The sequence below is a fragment of the Silurus meridionalis genome, chromosome 27 (assembly GCF_014805685.1).
Source record: "Silurus meridionalis isolate SWU-2019-XX chromosome 27, ASM1480568v1, whole genome shotgun sequence".
In the NCBI taxonomy this organism is placed as follows: Eukaryota; Metazoa; Chordata; class Actinopteri; order Siluriformes; family Siluridae; genus Silurus; species Silurus meridionalis.
This window is the reverse complement of record NC_060910.1, coordinates 10,601,130-10,612,461: the sequence shown is the minus strand read 5'-3', so window position 1 is coordinate 10,612,461 and position 11,332 is coordinate 10,601,130. Positions and strand designations below refer to the sequence as shown.

At 38.2% G+C, this 11,332-nt stretch overlaps 1 protein-coding gene across 3 annotated transcripts in view; it reads right to left on the bottom strand.

Moving 5' to 3' along the window:
• Window positions 1–5,930: 5,930 nt before the first annotated feature.
• The window catches only part of smarca2 (SWI/SNF related, matrix associated, actin dependent regulator of chromatin, subfamily a, member 2), a 44,919-nt gene continuing 39,517 nt past the window's right edge, over window positions 5,931–11,332 (bottom strand). For all 3 annotated transcript variants that reach the window (XM_046841279.1, XM_046841280.1, XM_046841283.1), the window contains 5 exons: window positions 10,214–10,319; window positions 9,780–9,881; window positions 9,161–9,278; window positions 8,576–8,712; window positions 5,931–6,934 (listed from right to left, as the gene is read on the bottom strand). In XM_046841279.1, the coding sequence (XP_046697235.1) occupies window positions 6,899–6,934; window positions 8,576–8,712; window positions 9,161–9,278; window positions 9,780–9,881; window positions 10,214–10,319 (499 nt within the window). In that variant the 3' untranslated portion in view covers window positions 5,931–6,898. The remainder of the gene's footprint in view (window positions 6,935–8,575; window positions 8,713–9,160; window positions 9,279–9,779; window positions 9,882–10,213; window positions 10,320–11,332) is intronic.

The following is an 11,332-nucleotide window of genomic DNA, read 5'->3' as shown; positions in this document are numbered from 1 at the left end:
AAAAAAATCCAATCCCTCACTCCTCACACTCCTCAAAGATTCTCTCTGGCACAGATATAATTTAATAGACTGCAGAGCATGGATATTTCCATGACTAAAGCTCTGTGTCAAAGTCAATAAAGCATTGTAGATGCATCCCCCTCCCAAATGAAAAATTAGAAATGGATTTAAGTGGACTGTGGCAGAGTTGTTGGAGCTCTTTTTATACTATTTCTCAAAGGAAATGAAGTAAATGCAAATAAACAGTCAGCAGACACAAGTTCCTGTCAAACACACAGCTTACATTCAGGGCTCAATCTGTTTCTTTAGAACTGTCGGAAATAAAAGGGAGAAAAAAATTACTGTCCCTAGTTCCTCTCGTAACCTTTTGGAAATACCCGTCTGTTTTTGGATTGTTATTTGTTGCTGTCACAAAAGACATCAAAATTACAAAAAAATAAATCGATTTCTTTGTCACAACATCCGTCTTTAGACACTCGCAAAATCTGAGATGACAAGACGGAATTATTTGCATGTCACCCAATAATTCTGTTTTGTCCATAGGCCAGAGAAGAAAGCAAGCCAACCCGTTCTTTACATGTGTAGTGGGTGTACGAATGAGAGAATGTGTCGCTGTGTGTTCTGCAAACACTGCATCAGCAGTGGAAAAGTGGCAGCATGTGTATACAGCTAAGTCCTTCCAGTAAATGGGAGAGAAAAGAATGCCTTTAAACATCTAAACACACAGAAGAGATGTGAGGGAGAGAGAGAGAAAGAGAGCGAGGGTGTGAGAATGACAGCATAGAGCACAGAAAAATCTGCCTCGCCTTTTCACAATGCACACACCTGCTATGTCTGTGTGTGTGTGTGTGTGTGTGTGTGTGTGTGTGTGTGTGTGTGTGTGTGTGTGTGCTTTGATCTGTATCCTTTTTTTTTTTGCAAATGAATTCCTCCGAAGCACATCCAAACCTATCAGTACACCATGCTCTATCACCACCCAGAGTTTCTCCTGCTTAAACAACCGATCTTCACCAGAGCCAGTACTTAAAATGCACTCATGAGAAGGAAATGGAGGGAAAAGTGACTGATCAGGAGCAGAAAAGACCAGACATGTATGTCTCACAATTACTGATCCTATATACGCCATACCGAATGGTGTAGTGTGTTTTGAAATGCGTTCAATTTGAAAGGTTTGGAAGGTCTACTGCTTGTGCAGGATTTTTGATGATCAACTATTCATACTATGAAGTTGATCATCAAACACAGATATCTAACAAAGTGGTGTCAGATATCTCAAAAGCATTCTTTCACATCGGAATCCAAAATCCCCCTGCTATTTCATTTCAGTGACCAATCACAGGAATAAAAATGTTAAAAGTTAAAGGCCATCTTTGACACACCAGCATGTTCATTAATAATTTATAAACAGACCTTGAACTCTATTAGTCGTTTTAGCAGAGCCAGAAGACCTCTGGACTCATACAAATGGCTTATTATAAATCCATTTTCCGTGCCTATTTATCATGACCTTTGGAGGTACGTAGTGCTTTCTGCCATGTTGACTAAATAATCTGCTTGAAAAAACAAACAAACGTTTTTTTTACCACGAATTCTCAGAATCAATGCAATAAAATATAGGATTCGAGTGGTAATTTGATGGAGGCTAAACGAAACACAGATGGTTCAAAGATTGCTGCAGGCTGCCGACACATTATAGGAATGGACAGACCTGTGGGTGGGGAAAGCATTAGATTTGTGAAGCCTTTTAAGAAAAGGACAAGGAAAAAAAAAGAAATCCTCTTCAAACTAATGAGGCATGAATGTCTTCTGGTGAATTCACACACGATAAATTGGCAGAGAATTTGACACGTTCTTTAGCCTTGCCGAACGTGTCCTGGAGCCCAAAGAAAACGTACAGCCCCGTTTCAATTTTCAACATGGCATAAGATATAAAATGTAATTGATGTGAAGCTGTGCATGATCACCAGGGAAATCTAAATCCATCCAGTACTTTTTCACTCAATCGCCTTTAACACATTACGTCAGGCATGAAACCTTCAGTCGAGTCAAATTTATTTCTATAGTGCTTTTCACAACGGACATTGTCTCAAAGCAGCTTCACAGAATTGAAGAGTTAAGGTGAGCGATGTGTATTTATTCCTGATAAACAAGCCATGGCTGCTGTGGCAAGAAAAAACTCCCTTAAATGTCATGAGGAAGAACCCTTGAGAGGAACCAAACTCAAAAGGGGAACCCATCCTCATTTGAGTAATATGAAGAGTGTGAAGTCTTTAAAACAACACAAAACACCTTCAGTGAGCTGAAAAAGTTCAGTAAGTTTGAGTTCAGATCTCTGTAGCAGGTCACTTAAGATCTTCCACTCCAACCCACGTAAACCATATGTTCATGGAGCTTGGTTTGTGCAGAGAGGCATTGTAATGCTAGAACAGGTTTGCGTCTCCTACTTCAAGTGAAGAGAAAATGAATTCTATCACACCCAAAGACTTTCAGTACAATTGTGTGCCTCCAACTTTTGTTACAACAGTTTGGGGGAACCACAAACGGCAGAAAAGATGTACCAATAGATTTCAGATTTATGATGTCTCGATACTTTGTCCAGTTTATGTGTATCCTGGACTCGTTTCACCTTTTGAACACATGAAAACTTCGATCTCCTCCGCTAACAATCAATACCATGCAGGCAGTATAAAATCTTCTAAGAGTCCTTCATGACTTGTGCTTGTGTGGCAGCTTGTCAAACACAATTATGGAGTTGCTCAGTAGTCAAGTAGATCTGCGTGTGAATGTGTGGAACTGCCACATCTTAGTCATCCAATGGTAAATGCCAAGTCTTACCATCACACCCCAAAAACAGCTCTCACACAGGCCTGCCAAAAAGTTCATCAGTCTCAGGTTATTAACTTGAATGGCAGATGAAGAAGTGTGCATGACGACTTGACTTCCAAGCTGTGTAAGAAGTTATAGCGGATGTAGAGCTGAGGGAATGAATAAAGAGGACAATTATGCAAGTAGCCTCAGTGGCCCAGAACAATTCAGGATGGAGTGATGCAGTGTTTTTCACCCGCATTTAAAAAAAAATCACAAGATTTTTTTACTTTAAAATTGTTGAGGGCTGTGATAAAATAGGTAAATTCTATATAAATTAAATAAACTATGTCTTTTTGACCCTAATCTGCTTCACTGGACTAAAATCACAAATGAAGTTTTTTGATAGTAGAGCTGGTATAACGGTGCCCTCCACAAATATTGGCATCCTTTGCATTTACATTTGTAAAGTATATTTAAATTCTACTGATATTTTACATTGTTCATTATAATCTTATTACTACGGAAAGCATTCAGACCCCCTTCGCTTTTTCAAGTTTGTTCTGTTGCCTGATACTACAATCATTCAAACTGTAGAATCATTTTTTCCCTCATTAATCTACATTCAGTACCCCATACTGACAGTTAAAACTATTTTTTTAGAAATGTCTGTTATATAAAATAATAATAATTAAAAAATTCCATTTGCAACAATATCTGAAAATGACTCCAGGTGCCCCCAATTATCTCCTTCCTCATTATTATATAAGCTGTTTCTATACCTTGATTAGAGCACACCAGTGGAAAAGCTTCTAGATTAGACATGATTTGTAAAGGCACACACTTCACAGATGACAATGCATATTAAAGCAAAAACCAAGCCATGAGGTCAAAAGAACTACCTGAAGAGCTCAGAGACAGAATTGTTGCAAGGCTCAAGGCACGACCAGGACTCTTCCAAAAGCTGGTTGCCCAGCCAAACTGAGCAATCAGGGTAGAAGGGCCTTAGTAGAGAGTAGAGAGGTGACCAAGAACCCAGTGGTCACTCTGACAGCTTCATAGATCCTGTGTGGAGATGGGACAACATTCCAGAAGGTTGACAATCACTACAACCCGCCACTATTCTAGTTCTCAGTAAAAAAACCCTTGGAAGCCTGCTTGGAGTTTGCCAACAGGGACCCAAATGACTCTCAGACTGTGAGGAACATGATTCTCTGGTCTGCTAAAACAGATTAAACTGTGTGGTCTCAATTGTAAATGATGTGTCTGGACGACATCAGGCACTGCTCATCACCTGCACCAAAAAACATCTAAATAGTAAAGCATGATGGTGGCAGGATCATGATGTGGGGGTGTTTTCTCTGCAGCAGAGACTGGGCAACTGGTCAGGGATCAGGGAAAGCAAGGGATGTTTGAAAGGGTGAGCATGAGGGAAAGTTTTTGTTTATTTTTAATAAATGATGAATTGAGAGTTGGACACCAGTATGTGCTGTGCTCCTGCTTGTCTTATTTTTTTGGAGACAACCTTATATTTAATCTGATGGCAGTTGGCATTTACAGTCTCAAACAGTATTTGTTAATATACCAAAACAAGGCCAAGTACAGAGCATCATTGCAAAGGGTGAGCAGCATCAGACATCATGACCTCTAATTTTTGCTGCCATCTGACTGCTATTTCACTCAAAAGTACTCAAAGTTCATGGCAATTTAGCAACTTTAGTGACTGCAGATTGTGAAGTCTTGTGTAATACAGTCTACAACCATCTACTTTTCAACAACAAAAAAAGAATTTGCTGCTGAATGTATTTTTTGGTTTCCTGCTTTTCACTGATCTCACCAAGCTCTGACATTGGTACGAAAAGCTGTTCGGTGGTTAGAAAGCACTATAAGAATTTACAGACAGGGTTTTCTTCATTTATTGCCAACAGCAAATTCTTGTGACAAAGGTCTGCTGGAGGACAGCGTGTCTTCAGCAAAAAAGTAATCTCAGTGGGTAGCTATGGAGAAACTCACCTTTTTAAATAGTGCATATTTGGTATGCAGGGGTTCCTTTCGAGCCAGCTGAATAAAGGGATGCAGAAGTGCGATTTATGCCAGTATTTTTAATAATAAGAGAGCACCTGGCGCTTTCATATCAGTCATACATGACTTCTTTTTCCCACCAATCTGAAGGACTCACAAAGGCTACAGAGGAATAGCATGGAATGCATTGGCACCTGACATTCCAGCTGACATCTCTGGTGCTGAGACACGGATTAGCCTACAATTTATCTCTTTTTTACCAAGGCTTAGTTCTATCTACACAGCTTACCACTTCAAAGTGCATGACAAAGAAATAGAGGCAGCAATGGATGGCTGCAGACTCTCAGGCAAAATTGGCTTTGGCCGGCTCTGTTTAAATTGTGCAATCACTCACACACACTCTCACACACACACAAAGATGGACAAGTTTTGATCTCTGGGGGGAAAATTAGCTTGATGCAAGTGGAGACTAAGATTTCCTTTCTGCTGAACCATCTATGGATTGATGAGGTTGGGAGCACATGACCAGTCTTCATGGGTTATAAACACATTGTGACTTCAAATTCTTTTACTTGTCATCATCATTTATGCCGTGTAGATCACCTTAAAATCGCAAAAAATCGCAAAATATCATAATTTCTTTTAAAACACATTATTGTATTAAAGTAACATAATGATAAATTAGATAAATTCAATAAAACAACAAAGGGGCTGCAGGGGTGCAGTCTTAGAATGCAACCCCCATGAGTCCCACTGTACAGTTTTGTGTGTGTGTGTGTGTATGTATGTATATATATATATATATATATATATATATATATATATATATATATATATATATATATATATATGTGTGTGTATGTGTATATATACATACACTGTGAAGTAGTATTCTCTAGTGAACACTAACTTGGTAAGCTATTTCCTTTTGCAGTGTAGTGTGTTTAAAGGATGCACTGTGGCCCACATATTGAGACATATTTATTTAAACAGTTTTCTATTCATCATCTCAAAGTATATTCTGCTGAGTCATTCGTCTGTTATTTTTAAAGCCTTAAAGTCTTAGCATTTCATCCTTACTGAGTAACAGAAGCACTACAGGATGGCCTTCAAGATCTGTGAAATTTATTTGCTTTGGGCTATGCAATACAACCACAAAGACATTGTGCAAAGAAAGCAATGATTATGACACTTCAGAAAAGGTAACATGCAAAAAGCAAAAATATATAAAAGAAGATATGAAAAAAGTTCTGTTCGACCAAAAGGACTGACAATAATACTGATAAATGTAAGCGTATTAGCAAGACAATATATATATATATATATATATATATATATATATATATATATATATATATATATATATATATATATAATTCAGTTTTAAGATTTGTATAAGTTTTGTGTCTAGAATTTCAAAGAAAAAAACTATGCACAGCTGTGAGGGTTGAGTTTAAAGTAGAGATAATCAGAAGCAAGAGTGAAGTGTCATATATACGTGAATCTTGTTTGAATGTCTCAATCCACCACAACATTATCAGCTTTAACAGTGGACCAAATCAAAGTCAAATTCTTTCCATGTTTAAAAAATCTCTACATTGTATTCAGTTTACGGGAATGAGCTTATATGAAAATATGAGAATATATGAAATTTAAAGATTTGACCCAAGTGTGCCTTTTTACGAGATAAAAACTTTTTGACAAAAACCTTCCTTACTTTAGAAGTGAATTATGAGCAGGAGGACTGCTCTTCGTCTCGATGCACTCGAAACCCAGATTTCTGTGCAATGTAATTTTTTTTGTGCAAGTAAACCTATACAATGTATATAGCTGGGTAAAACATATACGAGGGCATCGGGTTTCATCAGTACACTTTGTGTAGTGAAACCGCATGACAGGTGAATGAATTCGACAAAATGTTCAAAAACGCTGCTTCGGTCAAATGACCCGAGAACAAGCCAGACGTAAGTGCTCTGTTCTTCTCAGCACCTTTGTAAGGTAGACGGGGTAGATATACTTTTAAAGAACTCAAAAAAAAAAAAAAAAAAGATGGGTAGAAGCAGGTCCTTTGTTACTCATCTTCTGTGTGGCTTCCCTCAGACTGCTCCTGTGAAATAAACAACACTGGAATGGGTGAGACGGCACACAAAAAAATATCTGATGGCACACACTCCTCAGCTCAGAACCGAGTCCAAAGAGACTGTGTGAGATAATTTGACAACGCATAAAAGCCCACTGTAACACTATTTATAACCAGACCAACAAGTGTGAGAAAGCAGAATGTGCTGATTTCATTGTAAAGTGAAATAGAGGGAATCTCGTAATGTAGTGCAGTTGAAAAAATAAATATTGATCCATACCCATAACCACCTTCTTAGTCTGTGAATGTGAGTTAAATTATGGCCAGAAATTGTCTGACCATCAGACACAAACATGTTTGCTGAACATCACATTCCATGACCATATGGAGCTGGTTTCTCTTTTGAAACGGCTTCCACTACATTTTGGAACGTGGCATTGTGTTTATTTATTCAGGCAGAAGGGTCTTGCATGCAGTGCTCTAATTCACCTTGAACAGTGTTTATAACAAAACATGTTTTTGAACTGTATATCATTCATTTGAACAGAATTCTGTCAGTACAGGTCGTAAAAACATGCAACTACCTGATCCACATGTGCCATGAACAATAAAAGTGTCATAACTGACAGCCAATCCACTGTTACAAAAGAAATAAATTAAATAAACAAGTGTTTCCTGGTTTATTATTTTTTTTCCTGTGAACAATACCTCACAACTAGTCACCTAGTCGCACTGAGGGCAAAAAAACGAGAAAATAAGCCAGATGAGAATTCTTTTTATTATTACTGGCAGTCCTGGTCCGTGAAATGTCTGGAGGCGTGGGAAGAGTGACACATAGTAATTGTCACATGAAAAATCATCAGATAAGCCTCCAACCTAGAACCACCTGTGTTACTGTCATATTTAGGCAAAAATTCAAGATATTCGAGATTTCCCTCGGACGTCTAGGCTCAGCTTCAGCGCACTAATTCAACAAGGTAATTTGATATTTACACTGGCAAAGTTGCATGTCTTGAGAGTTAGTTGCACTAATGAGGGTTACACACCTGCTTAAGTTGATTTTATGGATGTGCGATATAGATTACACAAATTGTCTGCATTTCATGCTTCCTTTGTTGCTACATGTTAGGCGTCTGACACAGGGGTTTTTTTACTATCTAGGTGTCATTTCAATCAAGTAGCAGCCACACTTATACTGAAAGCAATGTTCTAATTAAAAAACTCATTAAACAGGTGGAATCAGATGAGGCTTCTGCTTGGGTAGAATTAAAGTCTTTACCCAAACAAGCCCTTAGTGGATTAGACTGGAGACCCCGTTCTAGACCACTGTTATTAAACACAAGCAAACTTCTATATACTTGCTTTAAAACCCATAAAGGAGAGAATACATGGACTGCTGTCAAATGCAATACAAAACAACAAAATAAAAACAATATACTAATTATGTTAATATATGGAGAATAAACTTTCTTTCGGCTTCTCCCATTAGGGGTCGCCACAGCGGATCATCCGTATTCATGATCTGCATGTGTGATTTGGCACAGGTTTTTACGCTGGATGCCCTTCCTTACGCAAACCTTCCCATTTATCCGGGCTTGGGACCGGCACTAAGAGTGCACTGGCTTATAATATATGAAAATGTGATAAGCTGATTTGAGATGGACCTACATTTTCCTCCTGCTCCTCATCACTGTCATCATCACTGACCACAGGTTTGGCCTTCACCCGGCTTGGCCGCTTCTTGCCTCTCTCTTGGCTCCGCTCCTCCTGCTTGTTCAGCTTGATCTTCACCTTCACTGACTTATCTGGGGTGGGAACCATGGTGTGTAATTAAACTTTTATTACCACATGCGCAGAAGTCTTTAAAATGACACCATGCTATGACAACTTCTTTCCTGAGCTTCTAACAACCCTGTGTTTGCAGAGTATGTAAATGAATATTCAAGAACCACATCAAAAGTCAGATCTTAAGTTGCTCTAATAAGTTATGAGTGGAAAGCGTTTTATTGAGTGTGATAAGGAAGAAAAACGAATCGTGTGTGTAATGATAAGCTTAAATATATCAAATGCTGTTTTTTTCGGGTAATACGGCTCAATGATATGAAACATCTATGTGAAATCTTTTTTCAATGTTTCAGTGAATTCTGTATATTTTAAGAATCATATATTAACTATGAAATGTTACATTATAACACAAGCATAACAGAAAAAAAAAATCTTATTTATTAAAAAAAAAAAGGTTTTTTTTTTTACACTCAGCTTCTGACTCTTCATCATCCTCATCATTGCTGTCGTCCTCACTCTCCTCTTTGGCAATCTTCTGCCTAGCGCTCCTAAATACGGACTGCAGCACGATGGAGTCCTCAAAGATCTTGAAAAGCAAAAAAAAGCATTAACTACACTAAATAATTTACTTATACAGAGGAAAAAAGTGAACAAAATGTAAAAGATTTAAAAAGATATTCATGTCAAGACAAAGTTTGATTATTGATATAAATATTTAAAAAGGGGCTTTTAGTGCAAAATGAAGTTCTGCATGAAATTGCATTATAGTTCAAGCAGTACTGTATAAAAAGTGCCAGGAATAAAACTGCACATTCTGTTTAGTGGAGGTACAGAATGCAAAGAATTCATGGTTCTATGAGAATGTGGGGGGAATTGTGTTGATTTACAAATTCTCTTTACAGATGTGAGCATTTTTTGAAGCAGATAAAATGATGGAATCAATTACGCAGTAGAGGATTTTGGCCCATAACACTGCACTTCCTGGCAAAACTCCGGCACATTGCAAAAGAACATTCTGTGGAAAGTTAGAAACGCTCATATGGCCAATATTTAAAGACCAAATCCGACTGGGCTTTTGGTCACTCACCTGAGAGCCTTCTAGATTGTAGGTTTGAGCATTGTGGCACAGGAGCATTACGTCTTTTTCCAAATCGCCCAAGCTCCTGTACTTATGGTTGCGCACTCTCTCCTACAAACATACACACCTCTGCTTAGAATTGGGATTTACAGCACCAGAAAGAACATGATCCATCAGCAATGAAACGAAGCCAGTCATTTTGAACAGTGTCAGAAACGTCATATTAACACAATGTCTCATCGTGCCGTGAAAACTTCCATTCCATATGTCTGTTTATTCCTATTATTATCAGCCCTTAGTAATGGAAGTGCCACTCAAGATATTATCTGCAAATAATGTGTCACAACAGTTAATAAACATTGTAGTTAGAGAATAGAGTTTTCTCTAAGGAAGGGAATCAGTCCTTGTTACATTATTATTTATATATACATATTTTTTTTTACCTTGATCTTCTTGAAGTCCACTGGTTTCCTTATCAGTTCGTAGTACTCTGGAAGCTCTTTCCTAGAAGGCAGTTGTATAAACACCTCACTGAGCTGTCGGCCTGACCTAGGATTGGATAACACAAAGGCAGTTTTAAGAAGATTCCTTTGGATTAGATGATGATTAATTACTGATTCTTCACTAAAATTCTACCACAGCTTCAATGTAGAATATAAAGGTTAAACACAGGCTAAACATAGCAAGTCTCGATTGCTCAACTGAGGTTGCATGTCTTTTGGTATTTAGTGAATCTTTTTAGTTCGAAGAGATCATTTTAAAAGTATCAAATTTCGACAGATTTATTTCAGCATAAATGTATTATTTTAAAATTGTATTGAGTCACTGTTTCTTTATATATTGTGAAGGACCTGTTCCTCCTTATGAGCAATTGCCAAACAACTGGAGCTAATACAAGCATCTGTACAATATTCACAAATGAACATACTGGAACAGACAGTGAAAGACATGACAGGATGACACACACACAGTGTATCATTTAAGAAGAAGTCACAAATGAACTTCCAGAAATGAACAAACTGTAGTCTGAAAAGTTCTGTCAGTGAGCAGGGTTGGGACACGGTGCACAGCCAGATTATTCTGTCAGAAATCTACGGGACTCGCTGGTGACTAGGTGAGTGGATGGGAGGACACAAATGCAGGATGCACACAGGGGTATGGAGAAAACAGGCTTTAATGAAAGGGCACAGGCAAAAACAAAGTCCATTAAACAGTCCAGGGTCAAAACACAGGGAAACAGAGACTAAACCAGATCCAAAAAAACAGTCCAAAAGAGCTGGCAAACAGAACAATGAAGAAAGAGCACAAATGCAAAACAAAAACAAGTCCAATGTCAAAACCAGAGCAGAGCAGAACAAGGGTCAGGAACAAGATCAGGAAAAGAAACAGTTATCCAGGGCAGGCAGGGTGGCAAGAAATAATCCCAGGGATTTTAGGAAGCCGGTGAGATAAGCTGGTGCCGAGCTAAAGTCTGTGGTGTCCTTAAATGCCGAAAGGCACGGGAAAAATGACAAGATGGCCGCCGACACGGAAGTGCGTCCCGCGGACCTGGAAATATGTGC